This window comes from Ananas comosus, linkage group 20 (assembly GCF_001540865.1).
Source record: "Ananas comosus cultivar F153 linkage group 20, ASM154086v1, whole genome shotgun sequence".
Lineage (NCBI taxonomy): Eukaryota > Viridiplantae > Streptophyta > Magnoliopsida > Poales > Bromeliaceae > Ananas > Ananas comosus.
Genome location: NC_033640.1, coordinates 9,592,598 through 9,609,895, shown reverse-complemented (window position 1 = coordinate 9,609,895; position 17,298 = coordinate 9,592,598). Strand labels below are relative to the sequence as shown.

The 17,298-nt window shown below is 38.7% G+C and overlaps 3 protein-coding genes across 4 annotated transcripts; 2 read left to right on the top strand and 1 right to left on the bottom strand.

Moving 5' to 3' along the window:
* Positions 3,836 to 9,156, top strand: LOC109725479 (gamma-glutamyltranspeptidase 1-like). Of its 2 annotated transcripts, none has more exons than XM_020254682.1 (6): positions 3,836 to 4,490; positions 5,943 to 6,461; positions 6,661 to 6,896; positions 7,169 to 7,433; positions 7,779 to 7,916; positions 8,218 to 8,607. In XM_020254682.1, the coding sequence occupies exons 1-6, from the start codon at positions 4,074 to 4,076 to the stop codon at positions 8,242 to 8,244; spliced, it is 1,602 nt and encodes a 533-aa protein (XP_020110271.1). In that variant the 5' UTR covers positions 3,836 to 4,073; the 3' UTR covers positions 8,245 to 8,607. The 2 variants fall into 2 exon arrangements, with proteins under 2 accessions (XP_020110271.1, XP_020110270.1); XM_020254681.1 differs by lacking the exon at positions 8,218 to 8,607 and adding an exon at positions 8,636 to 9,156 and having other exon boundaries at positions 3,845 to 4,490.
* On the top strand, positions 9,707 to 12,053 carry LOC109725426 (pentatricopeptide repeat-containing protein At4g18520-like). The gene is made up of 2 exons (XM_020254618.1): positions 9,707 to 10,173; positions 10,315 to 12,053. The coding sequence occupies exons 1-2, from the start codon at positions 9,920 to 9,922 to the stop codon at positions 11,792 to 11,794; spliced, it is 1,734 nt and encodes a 577-aa protein (XP_020110207.1). The 5' UTR covers positions 9,707 to 9,919; the 3' UTR covers positions 11,795 to 12,053.
* On the bottom strand, positions 12,222 to 14,906 carry LOC109725783 (pentatricopeptide repeat-containing protein At2g22070). Its single transcript, XM_020255136.1, has one exon. The coding sequence runs from the start codon at positions 14,705 to 14,707 to the stop codon at positions 12,302 to 12,304; it is 2,406 nt and encodes an 801-aa protein (XP_020110725.1). The 5' UTR covers positions 14,708 to 14,906; the 3' UTR covers positions 12,222 to 12,301.

The window sequence follows — 17,298 nt, the reverse complement described above, 5'->3', positions numbered from 1 at the left end:
GACCCCGATACAAACCCATCAAAGAGCGGCGATTTTTTTTTCGCTCCGCGCCGACCGCCGTGCCGGCGCCCGCTGCCCACGCTGCCGCGCGCCTCCCTCGCCCTGCGGCTCCCAGCGCCGGAGCCCATCCTGCGCGCATGCCCGCCGTCGTCCAGCACGCCGCGCCAGCGCCCCGGACTCCGGGGACTCCGCTCCCGGCCAGCAACTGCGTCCCCTGCCTCGGCCTCGCGACCCGCGTTCCGCATCACTCAAGCGCCCCCGCGCGAGGCAGCGCCGTGATCGCGCACGAGCGGCCCGCGCCGCGCCCGCCAAGTCCTTATCAAGTCCGCTCCGCGCTCGCAGCTCCACCTGCGGCCTTGGCCTCCTCGCGACATGTGTGCAGTTATTGAGGAATAATATATAGTTATAGATTATAGATATATTATAGATAGATTATAGATTATAGATAGGGATTTTTTTCTTCCTACAATTAATAAAATTTGAATTGCAAAAGTGGTAGAAAACATTGTTTGTTCTACAGTGTGACATGCAATTATTATTTATGCTGGTCATGCATTTTTAGATTATTGCTCTATCATAACATATTGAACCTTCTCACCAAATTTTTAGAACATTTTTTTTTTTCTTCAGAAAGTGACAAATCAACTATGTTTTTGAGAAACTAGGCATTTGGGGTTGTATATCAATCGAAAAGTTAAAATGAGTTTTGAAACTCAAACTTTGTATCATTGCTTCAATGATAGTTTAAAATTACCTTTGAGATTTTATCTGAGACGGTTGTTATTGTCACTTTAAATAATTCTGCTAAAATACCTCTAGTTAGGCAAAAATAAGTTCATACAGTTGGTCACACACGAAATTCAAAAAATTCTCTTCTCAAACCAAATACACAATTAATGCGAGTCTAATAATCTCTAAAACGTGTTGCATAATTTCAGTTCTACGCAATCTTTATAAGTCAAAATTATGATATGTTTAGCAGCATCCACAAAAGCCAAAAGTTATTAATTCTAGATTAAGATCCATTAGTTATATATCTTTTATTTTTTTTGTTAAATATAAAAATATTTAAACACCGTTCTTTAACAGCTTAAATTTTTAGAGTACAACGGTTGTTTCACATGGTATCAGAGCCAGGTTGGTACTGAGTTCGAGTCACGCCAGGCTCTTAGCATATTAATTTCCTCCCATTTAATTCAAGCCCACGTCATGAACCGATTAAAAAGCCTCGAGCCCAGACGTGAGGGAGAGTTTTAAATATAAAAATGTTTAAACACCGTTCTCTAACAGTTTAAGCTTTTAGAGTACAACGGTTGAGTTTAAGCTGTTAGAGAACGGTGTTTAAATATTTTTATATTTAATATTTTTTTAAAAAAAATCTATACAGCTATTATTCTATGTGAGTCTACTTTTATATATATCCATAGTGCTCAGCAGTGACATCCCCGTAGCAAATACTTCTGTTAGGATAACACCTATATAATTTTTGTCTTTAATAAGGACTCTGATAGCTCTATCCCATTTCTCTCCGAATTTAAGTGTCTATCAACACAGACTGTATTTATCGTGCCAGCAAAATATCAGCACCATATTATTTTCATGCCGATAGCACGGCTCAAGACTCTTTATTCTTTAAATTAATAAATAATTTTGTTAAAAAAAATTAAATAATCCGATAAAAATACATAATAAACAGTTAAAATATTTTGTTGCTAAAGAAAATAAAAATTTTATAATATTATGTATTGATACATATAAATTTTTTATGAACAGCACGCACACGGTCCCATGTGTCATGACACTTAAACTTTTGATAAAAAAAATATGAAATTTTCGTTCCTTAGTATATGGACGCATTATGTGCAGGTCATATTTTAATCAAATTTTAGCCGCCCTTTGCGGTAGAAACTGCACCCAAGCTGCGCGCATCTCGAACTACACCAAAAGCGCTTGCTTTAAGATAATCCCCATATGATTTTTGTCCACGTGGTCAAAGTCGTTTCTTAATTGGTAAAAATTAACTAATCGAAGCTTAACAACTAATGACCTACCTAAACAACATTTTTGCCAAACTTTGTTGTCCATTTGTTTCTACGAGCTTCCTCATTTTTTATTATTAAAGATTTTGGATTAAAACAAGGGGAAAAACGAGACAAATTCCTCCTTGTGCTTTAGTTTATGTTTGGATTATCTTTATTTTATATTAAAAATTGTATAAGTTTTGATTATGTTGTTTTATCATAGTTTTCAAATTCGTCTAAAAATTTAAGATGATAGATGATTCGTCCTCTCCTTGTCAATTAACCCTCTAATATTTTCAATTATTGTTAAAAAGCTGTAGTGATTCTACGAAGTAACAAAAAATTGCATTTTTAAACTTGGTTTACTTAAGAGCTTTATCTAATTTAATAATTATATTATTTATTAATTATTAATTGGCCTAATTTTACTTCCTAAAAAGTAATTAATATTATAATTTAATAAATTATTATTATTATTATTATTTACTAAAATCATATCCCAACCTCTATAATGGAAGTTGCTGAGGCTTAGTCAACGGAATCTTTATATATTTTAACCCAAAAATAATGAGCCATTGTCTCTTACAACTTGGTCATCTAAAGGCAAAGTTTTATCCATTAGCCCTTTCACTTTTTTTTAATATTTTTTTCATATTTACTTTTATAATAGTGAAATTCAAAATGAGTTGAATTACTTCTGTGATAGAGGATTGTATATTTTATGTTCCTTTTAATTGTAAACATAATATTTCTCAAAGACAATGGGTGGAGCAAAATGTTTTTTTTTTTAGATAAGGTAACACGCTACCCGCTTCATTTATTGAATGGATGAACTAGACTATAAGGATGAGGCATTCAGGGCCTTGATAAAATAATAAGACAGTCGGAAAAAAAAAAAAGTCACTTCTCATGCAGTGGTATGGCTTCTACTAAGTACGAAGGAGTAGATCCCAGAATTTTCACAACTGCACTAGTCTGTGAATGACCAATAAAGGTTGTGGTTGAATGTTTCGAAAAAACAAATCATTCCTGGCCTTCCAAATTATCCACCAGTACGCAACTAATTCAGGAAGACTATATCTCGTATTATGCAATCCTTTCTTGACCTTCCGCCTATCCCAGACCTGGCATACGTCGTCTTCTAGCTCTTTAGCCAGACACCCTGTATACCCATCACCATGATTAGGGATGCAAATGGATCCGGGGTGGTGGAGCTCCCGCCCCGATCTGTCCCGAATGGAGCAGTAAACGGGAGGAGATAAACGGATTCGGGGCAAGAAACGGGGCAATTTTTATGATCCATGGCGGATTCGGGGCAGGAAACAGGAAAATTTTTGATCCGCCCCGAATCCGCCCCGTCATGAACCACCCCGAATCTGCCCCAAATGTATGTCTTTAAAATTTTTCCATATGTATGTATTTAAAATTTTTGAATTTTATTGCGAGTTGTGATTAATATTTTTTATTTTTATAGTTGATATTATTAATTATATATAACTTGATAATATTATCAATTAATATTAAAAATTTTGTTGATTTAGATTTATAAAATATTAATAATATTATAATTTATAAAATAAATACTATTTGGCGGGACGGATTCGGAGCACGCGCGGAAGGCAGGTTATAAGGCGGGGCGGATTATGAGATAATTACTTTCAACTCGTCACGGATTCTGGGCGGGAGGCAGGGCGAACTTTTTGTAGTCGGGGCGGGGTTCCCGCATCAAGATCCGCCCCGTTTGCATCCCTAATCATGATAAACTTAATAAAGACGCATTGAGCGAATATATGGTCCGAAGCCTCCTCCTGAGCAAAATGTTATCATACATCTAAATTGGCCCTTAGACTTAAAAAAATAATGAAAATAAAATTTAGGGACCGGTAGTACAATTAAGACTTAGTTTAGTGACTTTAGCGCAAAATCCGGGAGACTATACACGGTGGCCGCGTACACTCCCACACACCAGAGGCCGTTGCACCTCTCTCTCTCTCTCTCTCTCTCTCTCTCTCATCATCGAGCTCGAGCTCGAGCTTCTCGATCCCCGTCGCCATGGCCGGTGAGCTCCGAGCTCTCTCTCTTTCTCTCTCTAACCCCTCTCCTCGCTCCTTATCCACAGCTCCATTAATGCGCCTACGCGCGGCCATTACCTTCGTCGTCGTCCTCCTCCTCGCCTGCCTCCTCGGCGCCGCCGCCTCGCCCCGCCCGGCCCACGCGACTGGGCCGCTCCACGGCGGGGCCGTCGCCGCCGACGACGGGCGGTGCTCGGCCGTGGGGAGGGACGCGCTCCGCGAGGGCGGCCACGCCGTCGACGCCGCGGTGGCGGCCGCACTCTGCCTCGGCGTGGTGAGCCCCGCGTCCAGCGGCATCGGCGGCGGCGCCTTCATGCTCGTGAGCCTCACCCGCGGCGGCGGCGGCGGCGCCCAGGCCTTCGACATGCGGGAGACCGCGCCCTCGGCGGCGTCGGAGGTGAGCGAAACAGCTGTTTGAATATAAATAAATATATTTTTAAAAGGGGGCTAGATATACCATCAGAGTAATTAGGGTACTCAACTTCCTATTTTATTATGGGATTAGACTCAGGATGAAATTAACTCGCGGTGTTAATCTGAGATCAGCTCACAGAATGATAGAGATAATTAGCAACGGAAAAACTTTAGTGAGAGAGAGAGAGAGAGAGAGATTTTCATCACTAAAACTCTTTAGGAGTAAATGTGAAGCTTGAATATTTCTGAATAGTATGTAGGTTATTATCCTAAATATTTTAAAAATATATCGTGCTCTAACGGTTTAAATTTTTAGAGGCAAATAGTTATTTTAATATGATATCGAAGCAGGAGGTCGTGTCGTGAGTCGATTCCCACCAGGCTTCCAGTCTCATATAATTCCCTCACATGTAGCCTATTGATAAGGAAGAGTGCATAAGACAATATATTTAGAGACTCAATTCTCTGTTGATCATCACTTTTTAAAGGGTGATAGTAGTTGAGGGAAGAGTTTGCAAATCATTTATCAAGTATTCATATTTTATTTGTTAATGCATCTTTCACTCGAGAGTTGATTGGAATTACTTTTGGACTACTTTTAACTAGATTGATTTTTCAGACAATATAGTATTGACTACTGTCCTAAACGGCTAAGCCGCGAAGTTTCAAGAGGTAATGGGTTCAATTCTGTACATCAATCATTTAAGTCACTATTCTTACACTGTTCTCTGGTAATTAGGATTACTGAAAAAGTGGGTATTGTTTATTTTGGTGTCTTTTCTTAGTTGGTACTATAAAATTGGTAAATTTTGTCAAGTAGTTTTTCTGTTGTTGCCTTTTAGTGCTATGTATCTGTTAACTAATTTAATGGCTTCTAAGCATAACATGGGTTATATGCTTTTGGGGCTTTTGTCTATTGCTTATTTTATTGTCTAATTCCTTGAGCAAGTGTTCATAGAGGATACTTTTCTTTTTCTTTTTTTCTTTTGTCTCTGAAAGTGCAGTGAAGAGGAGTTGGGTTCAGAGTGTGAGCCAATCTGGAATGGGGGGGGATATAGAATGACTCTTTAATGACTTCGACAATTTGTTGTTGTTGTCTCCTTCTGTAGTTAATCCTAGAACAATCCACTCCTTTGGGGGTTCATTTGTTGTAGAAGATTATGTAGGATTCTTTGGTACATTTTGTCATTGCTATTTGGTTCTTTTTCTTTTTAACTTTTTTTTTTTGGTCTTTCTTTTGTTCTATCATGCTTGATGAGTTGCCATTTAAAATTCCATTTTTTTTATCCCCTCCCCTTCTCCTGTTACTGTTTTTGCCTTCCAAACAAATAAAAAGAACCTATAATTGGCATTTTAGGATATCTCTACTCTCATGTTCTCTATTTGAGAATCAACTTTATTGAACAAATTTGGAAAATTTATGATGTATATGTAGAGCATGTATGCGAGAAATTCCGCACTAAAGTCAAGCGGTGCTCTATCTATAGCTGTGCCAGCGGAAGTTTCAGGTCTTTATGAGGCTTGGAAGCAACACGGCAAGCTTCCATGGAAACGGCTGGTCCGACCAGCCGAACAGTTTGCTCGAAAGGGCTTTCGAATTTCCCCTTATCTCCATATGCAGATGGAGAAGACAAGATCAGGCATTTTAAATGATAAGGGCCTGCGAAGTGTGTTTACGTCAAACGGAGATCTCTTAAAGCCGGGTGATATTTGTCGCAATAGAAAGCTTTCTCGAACATTTAGAGCTATTGCGGAGCTTGGACCAGATGCACTTTATAAGGGGTCGGTTGGGATTAACTTGGTTAGAGATGTTCGCAAGTTAGGAGGTATCTTGACCATGAAAGATTTGCAGAAGTATCGAGTAAAGGTTCAAGAACCGATAAAGGCGAATGTGATGGGTCTAACAATATTGGGCATGCCGCCCCCTTCGGCCGGTGGTGCTGGAATGATCCTTGTAAGTGTTCTTCTTGGTTATTATACATTAGGTTTTAAATGTACAATATAAAAACTGGAAATTGAGTCTTCAAAATTTATGCTTTGGACTGAAAAAACAAATATCATGAACTTTTAGACTTCATCGCATGCATTAGTACAGCGTAAAGTGCCCTAGTAACAGATATTTCCCTTTTCTCTTCCTTCTGTTGTTGGCACAGATATTAAATATTCTTGCTCAATATGGAATTCCTTCAGGTGTTTCTGGCACCCTTGGTCTTCATCGGTTTATCGAATCATTAAAGCATTTTTTTGCCGTAAGAATGAATCTCGGCGATCCTGACTTTGTAAATGTTTCTGAAGTAATATCTGATATGTTATCTCCAAAGTTTGCGGGAGATTTGAAGAAAACCATACTTGATAATATGACTTTCGGCCCAAGCCATTATGGTGGAAGGTAAGCAAAACTCTAGTCTCCTAAATTGTTTACATAAAAGTTAGCAAAGTTTTACTATTATCTAGCAATAGAGATTTGCAAAGTGTATTATTCGTGTTTTTTGTAATCAAACTTTTCATCTATTTTGGTGACATTGATGTGCGAAGCTGAAAATTCTGACACCTGAAAAGTTGTGTTCTTTATTTTGTCCATCTATTAAGAGCCACGTAGAATTGTTGTTTATAAGAACAAGAGGAAATAATATGCATTTTCTAATCAGCTTCACATATTAGGTGGAACATCCTTCATGATCACGGAACCAGTCACTTGTGCGTTGTCGATAGCGAGCGAAATGCTGTGTCAATGACCAGTACAGTAAATTCATACTTTGGGTCCCAAATTATGTCCCCAAGTACCGGGATAGTGCTAAATAATGAGATGGATGATTTTTCTATTCCCACAAATGCTTCTGCTAACACTCCACCACCAGCTCCTGCAAATTTTATCAGGCCTTTCAAAAGGCCATTATCCTCCATGACACCGACGATCATTCTTAAGGTGCTCTCTTTCCTTTTTCATAATTTTTTTTTTTTTCATTTTAGAACAAAATCAAACTTGACTTATCAAGGCGCATTGAAATGCTCAAAAGATTGAAGATATGTACATATCTTAATAGAGATATGTAATACATGAATGATTTTGCTTCTCATAGTTTGGACATGGATTTATGCATATTCCTAATTGATACATGCATGGAGTTTAACAACGTCAAAAGTAGAATTTTTTTCAGGAAGTTGCGAACAAGGCTAACTAAAGTAAGGAGGCATGATAATAACTATTTCCATCTAATTAAAGATCGCAATTTGCTATAATTTTTTCTCATCTTTATTAATGCCTTTGTAGGATGGACAATTGACGGGTGTTGTCGGGGCTAGTGGAGGGGCCATGATTACTGCTGGGACTGTTGAAGTGTTTTTAAATCATTTCGCCAAAGGAATGGATCCATTATCTTCCATCATGGCTCCACGAGTGTACCATGAGGTTTTATCATATACCTTCAACTTCGCCATTTTTCCTCAATAAAAGTATTTCTTTACTAGCTAAAATTTTAAGTCTACTTTTATAAATCATGCTGATTTCTTCTTCTATACGGTATTGCGGTGGTACAGTTTTGCACAAAAGAAAAAAGCGAAAGTGAAATTTTCATTCTGGTGAAGATAACATAACTATTTTGGCTTCTTATATCAGACTCTCCTGGGTTTAATATTGACTTGTATACTAGTGGAGCTTTTTCCTTTTCATTATTGTGACATTTTTAGTGACTTTTGAGCATAATTAACAGAGCTTTTGCAGTATGCCAAGATCCTAATGGAAAAACATGTCAAAAGAATGTCCATAAAGGAAAAAAGCCTCAAATATTGAACTAAGTTGACTCGAAAGACTCCACAAATCCCGAAATTCAGGAGTCAGATAATAGTTTGAAGATTAAATAGCACAGGTTGTGATTCGAATTTTATTTTTCTTGTACAAAATAGAGACTTTTAAAAATATATACATATATATCTTGCAAAAGTGAGTAGCATGTGTGTTACCAGAATCATAGTTTCATGTTCATCAATCATCGAAGCAAATTATCAGAGAATTTGTTTAAAAATCAAGATGGCTTCTTCTTATTAATTACTTGTCAACCAAATCTTCATTTATTTTTCATGGCAGTGCAATTTCTTTCTTACGAGACTACCGTTTCTAATTTTTCGCAGCTGATCCCAAATGTGGTTCAATACGAGAACTGGACGACGGTATTCGGAGACCATTTTGAAGTTCCTGCAGCGACGCGAGCACAATTGCGGAAGAAGGGCCATGTTTTACAAGCACTAGCAGGTGGAACAATATGCCAATTTATTGTTCGCAATCTGGAGAGTTTGCGGACACGAAATGGGGTTATGTTTGGAGATTTAATTGCAGTAAGTGACCCGAGAAAAGGTGGTCTCCCAGCTGGTTATTGAACCAAGTAATTTCCTCACTAAATAAGCCATGAAATGGGCCCAATCTCCTATATTTGCTCAATTTGGTTAAAAGAGAATGTTGCGCATTAGGTTAGGTAGTGTTGTTTTGTTAATTTGGTTTCAAAGTTAGTAAATAATGTTCCAGAAAAAAATGCAAGTGCTCTTTGCATTGGTTGATGCATTTTGTAACTAATTTAAGGGGATGGACCTGGTTATTCTTTTAAATGATGTGTTTTTTTCTGAGAGGAATTGAAAAAGAAAAACTTTATAGACCATGTCTGGTTTGTGTTCCATTTTTTTTTATTTTTTGTTCTGTTTTTTTTATAGCTTCTGACCTAAAAATTCAATTTCTCTACCAAATAAAAGAGCACAGGTGAAACATTGCGATTTGCTAAACTTTGCAACAATTAGATTGTGAAACTTACTAACCTTATCTAAGCTCAAGCTAGGCAAAAACTTTAGGTTTGGCAAGTTTAACATCAAGCAACTTTGTCAATTCCAAATTTAATTCTAGTTATGCATAGAATATATCTAAACCTTTGCGCCCTCTTATATACATTAAAATTTAACGAAAAATAAGAATGCATCTAAAAAGACGTGTCTAATAAAAAAATCTTACACATTACGATATATTCATAATGATACTTTCTGAAAATACAGTTCTTACTTTTTAGGGTTTAGAATACTATGGTGTACAAAAAAATATGAAAATAAAAATTAAATTAAAGTAAAAAACTGAAAAAATATGTAGAAAAATCTACTAGCCGACTCTTATAATCCAACAACTCTAATGTCGGCCGCCAAACATCTCAAGTTGCCGAGTCCAACTCAAAAAGAGAAGTCGCCGACGAATTGAACTCCATTGCCGACTTTGCATCTCGCTATATATTAACCTGAAAACTTGCACTTTTCCCGCTCCTCCATTTTTAAACTCCTCCCAAAACCCTTACCTCCATTTTTTCAAAAAAATTGTACCGTTAAAACTCTCCTACTCCCTCCCGCCAAAATCCTCAACCCAATCTCCAAACCCCCCCCACAATGCTCTCATCTCCTTCTCTCCCACTCCCCCTCTTCCAAATCCACCACCCTTCGCCTCTCCCCTCCCCACACTCCCCACCATTCGCATCCAAAGAAGCTCCCAAAAGGCCCATTCACAACACACCCCACAAGAGAACCCTCAAATCCCGATCTTTCCCTTTGCAAAATCCCTCCTTTTCGACAAAACCGGAAGCGCTTCCCCCCTCTCCGCAGAACCCAGAAGAGGATTTTGTTGGCTCCTTTCGGTTTCGAAGGTATGACCTCGAATCGTTTGCCGCCCATCTCAAGTCCTGCTCCAGTTTCAAGCAGGTCAAATGCGTGCACGCCGTCGCAATTAGGCGTTTCAATTGGTGTGTGCCTTTTGTCGCGAACAATCTTATTAGTGCTTATGTTAGGTTTCGCGAATTATGGGATGCGAGGAAGGTGTTCGATGGTATGCCCGAGAGAAATGTCGTTTCGTGGACAGCCGTTCTTAACGGGTTTCTAAACATGGGTCTTGATGATGAAGTGTTGGTTCTATTTAAGGAAATGGTTGGTAGTGATGTCAAGGCGAACGGGTTGACCTTCGTTTGTTTACTAAAGTTCTGCGGCAATAGGTTTGATGTTGATCTCGGGAAACAGGTTCATGCTTGTGTAGTGAAGGGTCGATGGAGTAATTTGATAGTGGATAGTGCACTTGTATTCTTCTATTCGCGATGTGGTGATCTTTTGGGGGCATTTAAAGTGTTCGATAAAATGCCCGGCAAAGATGTTGTTTGTTGGACTACGATGATCACGGCTTACGTTCAGCATGGGCTAGTAGATGAAGCCTTTTCGATGTTTTCGTCCATGCAATATCACGGCTTTTGCCCTAACGAGTTCACTGTGTGCAGTGTTCTGAAGGCTTGTGGGGAAGCGAGGGATTTAAGATTAGGAAAGCAGCTACATGGTGCTGTAGCTAAAGGTTTGTTCAAGCAAGATGTATATGTCGGTAGTTCGCTTGTGAACATGTATGTTAGATGTGGGGAGGTTTTAGATGCTAGGATAGTGTTCGATTTAATGCCCAAAAGAAACACAATTACGTGGACTTCTATGATATCTGGTTATGCTCAAAGTGGTTTTGGAGAAGAGGCCATCTTGTTGTTTCAAAGAATGAAGAGAAGGCGCGTATTTGTTAATAACCAAACGGTTGTTAGCGTTCTTAGTGCTTGCGGTTCTATAGGATCTCTACACCTCGGAAAAGAAGTTCATGCTCAAATAATAAAAAATCTTGTTTTGGAGAACATTCATATTGGGAGCACTCTTATTTGGTTTTATTGTAAATGTGGAGAGTATAATTATGCAGCGAAAATTCTTGAATCAATGCCCGCGAGAGATGTTATCTCATGGACGGCCATGATTTCGGGATACAGCAGTCTCGGATACGGGTCGGAAGCGCTAAAGTTGTTGAATGATATGTTATGGGACAATGTGAAGCCGAACATGTTCACTTACTCTTCGGCATTGAAAGCTTGTGCGAGACTAGAAAATGCGAATTATGGAAAATGGATTCATGCATGCGTGAGCAAGGCTAAAGCTCTCGAGAATGTGTTCGTGGGAAGTTCATTGATCGATATGTACATGAGGTGCAGAGATGTAGCCGATGCTCTAAGAGTGTTCGATGAGATGCCGGATAGAAACTCGGTCACATGGAAAGTAATGGTGATAGGGTACGCTAAGAATGGGCGGTGTAAAGAGGCTTTGAAGCTTATGTATCGAATGCAGGAAGAAGGGTTCGATGTCGACAACTTTGTTCTCGCGACAGTTCTGAGTGCTTGCGGAGATGTTCAGTGGGAGTCAGAGCGCGCCTCGACTTGTTGCTTGATATCTGGTTGTGTAAATGAAACAAGAAAGTGATAATAAACAAGGCATAGTATTAACTTGTTTGTTTACAGGACCAAAGTGCAACATCTCCAGTTCAAAACATCTTCATGAAGATTTTGGAGTAAAGAGTGAAATGAAAGTGTTTATATGTTACTAATCCAGTTATCTTGGGGGGGTTTTTTTCTTTTTTTTTTTTGAACTTAAAATTAATGAGATAAAAGTCTCTGATTCTCTATTCTTTTGTTATAATGACACTCACTAGTTAATGTGAATGACTCCCTTTAAAAACATACATGTTGAAGTATGCATTTCTTTGTTTTATTCAAAATGTTCCAAGATGTTTATCTTGAGTTCATCAACCACAAAGATCCAATATAGTTTTTCATTACTATTTGTTTCTTCTTTGAGCATTATTTGCAAAATTAGAGTTCCCAAACAATCAAAATTTGAATATCCACAATTTCCTTCGGATAATTTATAATGCCTCTTTTAGTGAATTAATTAACTCAAACACATCCTTTTGGAGAGCCACAACTTTTCCTACCAATAGTCCTTACATGAGCAAAATCCATCCCTGAAATGATGGAACCGAGTCGCGTCTCTCACTATGATCTCCCTGTCGACGACCTTGGATATGAATTTGATCGCGGCGTGACAATCGTTGCACACCCGTAAGTTCTTCATGATTCTCAAAGTGGTCTTCTCCGGAGTGCTGATCAGCCCGTAAGCGATCGCGAGCTTCTCGCTGTGATGACTAAGTAATTGCTCCTTGAGTTCATCGTCGACGTCGTGCAACACGGACTGGATGTCGGGAACAAACCCTGCTTTCTTGATCTCCTCCCATATGTTCGCCGCCGTTTTGTATATCGCCTCCCTGTCGGGGTGCAACCCATCTTCGACCCCGAAAACATGAACTTTGTTCTTGATCTGAATCCAACTGAACCCTTGCTCCTTTCTCACACACCTCTCCTTCATCAATTTCCAAGTTTTAGCAGCATCATCCCACCTCCCACAAGCAGAGTAAACATTAGCAAGCGCGGAATAAGCCCCACCGTTTTCGGGATCGGTAGCTAATAATCTTTCCGCAGCTGTTCTCGCCAAGTCGGCATTTTTGTACACTTTGCAAGCGGAGAGGAGCGACCCCCATGCAATAGAATCAGGCTCTATCGGCATTCTGTCGATGAATTCTTGGGCTTCTCGGAGCCAACCGGCTCGCGCAAAGAGATCGATCATGCACGAGTAATGGCTCGGCGTGGGCTCGATCGTGTGCTCGCGCTGCATCTGTTCAAAGTACCCTTTTCCTTCTTTTACCAATCCCCCATGCGTGCACGCCGAAATCACCCCCACGTAAGTTATATGGTCGGGCTTCACGCCTATCTTAAGCATTTCCTCGAACAGGTTGATGGCTTCTCCCGCCAGCCCGTGTTGAGCCAAAGCAATGATCATCGAAGTCCACGTAATCGTTTCCTTAAGCCAATATATTTGATCAAACACTCTTCTCGCCCACGAAATGCTCCCCGAACGAGCGTACATGGTGATAATCGCATTACTTACAGAAACAGAACATATTTCCCCTGATCTTATGGCTTTACAGTGAATTTGTTTTCCGTGATCCAACGAAGCCAAGCTCGAACAAACACTTAGAACTGCAGCAAGAGTATAATTATTTGGCTTTGGGCCTTTTTCAAGCATCAACTTGAAGAGTTCCATAGCGTCACTGTTAAAACCATTTTGCGCATAACCAACTATCATAGCTGTCCACGCTACCACATCGCGGTAATTCATCAAGTCGAAGATTTCTCGAGCCGGTTGCAGGTCTCCGAGCTTGACATAACCTTCTAATAAAGCTGTAAATGATATCACATTTAGATCGGACGCGACCGTTGTCTCCACAATTTTTCGAGCACTTTCGACACCACCCGACTTTGCATACATTGAGATCAAAGCATTTCCCACCTGCCCATTATATGGCAATTCGCTTCTCATTACATATGCATGTATTTGCTTTCCCAATTTCAATATACCGAGATTGGCGCAAGAAGATAACACGCTTGTTAGCGTAAAATTGTCGGGGATCAAAGAAGCATCTTTAAGCATAAATGAAAAGAACTCCAAAGCCTTTAGATCCGAGACGTTTTGATTGTATCCCGCTATTATCGCATTCCAAGAGACAACACTTCGTTCTCTCATCTCCTCAAACTGGGCCACTGCGAGATCCATCCTACCCGACTGAGCATACAAGGAAACCATCGAGTTCCAACTCGATATGCTCCTCAGTCTCATCCTATTGAAAACAATCTTTGCCGTCTCGGCATCCCCGGATTTCCCGTACATGTTTAGAATTGAATTCGCGACGGGAACACAACTACTAAACCCTAGCTTGACCACAAATGAATGCACCTTCCTACCAACACCACGAGCCTCCCTCGCTGCGCAAGAGGAGAAGACATTAGTAAATGTGAACTGGGTCGGAGGGATCCCAGCCCGAACCATGCCTAGGAACGTGTTTACGACCTTTTCAAACCGACCCATCTGATTGAATCCGACGATCATCGCGGTCCAAGAAACAGAGTCCCTTTCGGGCATTTCATCGAACACCTGACCTGCTAACTTGATCTGCCCGGCCTTCGCGTACATAGAAAGAACAGAATTCCAAGAGAATATATTCCTAAGAGGCATTTCATCGAACAGGCGGTTGGCGTCGGAAAAGGAGCCATTTTTGGCGTAGTAGTTGATGAGATTGTTGGCGAGGTAGACACTTACATAGAGCCCGGCTTTGACGACGCGGGCGTGGACGGATCGGCCGAGACGCAAGGTCTCGGATTTGAGGCTTGTTTGGAGGAGGTAGGCGTAGTGGTCGGCGGAAGAGGCGCGGAGCGGAGGAGGTGGGGATTGGTGGGGAAGCATTGGAGGAGGAGGAGGGAGAAGATAAAGGGTGGAGAGCATTGTGGGGAGTGTTGTTGTGTATCATCTATTTGATGTGAGTTTTTTTTTTTGTAGCTATTTGTTTAAATGTTTGAATGAGAGGGAGATGGGTAATGGTGAGCTCCAACGGTCGAATTGGGAGTGGCGGGAACTGGATTTAGTAACGGTAAATTAGAGCCATAGTTTTTTGCGTTTTAGTCCGTAAACTTTAATTTATTTTATTTTAGTTATTAAACCATCTGAATGTATCTCTGCCGAATCTTAATTAGAAGGATTAATATATTACACCATTGCTCTTCAACTTTTAATCAAATTTTCATTTTGGTCCAGTGATCCCCAACCTTTTGGTAATCACATTCCCAACCTTTATTATTTGTTTCAATAAGATTCTTATTATTAAAAACACTATTAATTCTAACAAAAACTATCACGCCAGCATCAAATCTTACCAAAGATAAATTCCGTAGAATTAATGATTTTTTTAATGATAGGGATTTAATTAAAACAAATGATAAAAGTTATAGACATGTTGTGAATCGCAAACAATAAAATATTGAGGATCAAAATAAAAATATCGAGTAAAATTAGGTGAGGAATGGTGCAATTAACCCCTATTTAGTAAAAGATGGCTTAGACCTTTTTCGTGATTTTATTTTGTGACACAGAAAAAAAAAGGTAGCATGTTATTAGTTTTTTTTTTTTTTTTTAATTATGAGGTAAGTTAGAAACATAAAATAATTAGACTTTGAACATAGGATCTCAGCCTCTCAGGTACCAATTATTATTAAGCTCTTAACATACTGCGCTAGATATTCTCGGTATCTTTTTTTTAGTTTAGTTTATCTCCAACACAATTGGGTTGAATTGGTCTTGTCACCTAAGTAGGTCAACAAGAATCATGGACCTAAATATTATTAATACATCTAAATTTGACCACAACAAGTCTACAACACTATGTTTTACTTGGCACCCAAGTTAAGTTATAACTCATGTGTGAAGTCCTATAAATACACTAAAAAGTGGCCTCAACATAATAATACAAGAAGGAGAAAAAAAGAAGAGCCCTTTTCTTTCTAAGTACTTTTTTTTTTTCCACTACTCTTTGTTACAGCTTAATTCCATGGGTATAGAAGCAGCAGAAGCATATGTAATAAGAAGAAGAGCAAACAATGAAGAAACCAAGAGAAAAGAGGTCTCTAAAGAGGAGAAAATGAGATGTGGTTTCACTAAAATGCTCAGAAAAGTACTCTACATGGACACGAAGAAGAACAACCGAAAGCGGCGTTCTACGACAACTTTAGTATCATGTTGATTTGTTTCCCCACAGATTGTAAGTGAATGAGAGCTTGGTTTGTGTAAAGTGCATTGAATTGAAGCATTAGTTTAAGCATTAAAACATGGTCAATGCAATAAGAAATGCTTAGTCGCGAAGAAACCGAAAGCGGTGATCGACGGCAACTTTAGTAGGCATGTTGTTTGTGCATGTTTTCTCACAGATTAAATTGTGACTGGGAACATGGATTGTAGAAAGTGGAGTGATTTACTTGTGTGTAGTGGATTGAATTGAAGCATTAGTTTAAACATTAAACCAAGGTCAATGCTATAATAAAAACTTGTTGGTGATAATTGTTGCATCCTTGTCCACTAGGTTTATCTAATTGTTTTCTACTTTGTGGCACAGTTGATTACCATGTGGCACACATTATGAAGGTGGAGTACTAGTCATTATGCATGAACTAATGATCCCCACATCTCCTCTTTGTAGTAGGTAGAGCCACTTAATTTCTATTTAATAGCATAATAGTAGGTTGGTAGGGACTATTACACCAATTAATAGTCCAGCAAAGTCATACATACATACATACATACATATATATCTATATATATATATATATATATATAGAGAGAGAGAGAGAGAGAGAGAGAGAGAGAGAGAGAGAGAGAGAGGGGAACTGGAAAGCTATTAGCAGCAAACGAGCTCCGTTGTCATCCATTTGCTTTCAATAATGGATCCTCCAAATCAACGATTGACATCATTGAATATAACCTATACCACTTGAAGCATTTAGAAATCAAATTTCACATTTTTTCGATATTATTCTCTAATTCATCAAGTAAACACAAAAATAAAAGACTAAAAATAAATATTTTTTAAACTGTGATGAGAGAAATCTTGACTATAAGATCAAGAATATAGATCTTGTTTTAAATAGTTTAAAAAATTTTTTAATTAAAATTCAATTAATATGAATATCTTTATACCGTTAAACGTTTCATATTTGATATATATATATATATATATATATATATATATATATNGAGAGAGAGAGAGAGAGAGAGAGAGAGATCAAATGAATCATATCACGTGCATTAAAAATCTACAAAATAAGAAACATAATATACAAGAATTTATACCATTATGATAAATGTGGGAATTGAATAAGAAACTTTGGGTGTTTGATTTCCAGGAAAAGTTTTTTCCTGCAAAAGATTTCTTCAGATTTCATAAAAAAATTTTCTTTTCATTTCTAGGTTATTTTTATTTAAAAAATAAAAACTATCGGAAAGATGTTTTTTGGGAAGATTTTTTCTTTTCCCAAAAATAATTCGTG

Excerpts from the sequence above, each read along its gene's own strand:
- LOC109725479 (XM_020254681.1), top strand. The coding sequence starts at position 4,074 with ATGGCCGGTGAGCTCCGAGCTCTCTCTCTTTCTCTCTCTAACCCCTCT. Across the intron at positions 6,462-6,660 it reads GTGGTGCTGGAATGATCCTT|ATATTAAATATTCTTGCTCA; the intron begins GTAAGTGTTCTT and ends TTGTTGGCACAG. Across the intron at positions 7,434-7,778 it reads CACCGACGATCATTCTTAAG|GATGGACAATTGACGGGTGT; the intron begins GTGCTCTCTTTC and ends ATGCCTTTGTAG.
- LOC109725426 (XM_020254618.1), top strand. The coding sequence starts at position 9,920 with ATGCTCTCATCTCCTTCTCTCCCACTCCCCCTCTTCCAAATCCACCAC. Across the intron at positions 10,174-10,314 it reads GGCTCCTTTCGGTTTCGAAG|GTTTCGCGAATTATGGGATG; the intron begins GTATGACCTCGA and ends TGCTTATGTTAG.
- LOC109725783 (XM_020255136.1), bottom strand. The coding sequence starts at position 14,707 with ATGCTCTCCACCCTTTATCTTCTCCCTCCTCCTCCTCCAATGCTTCCC.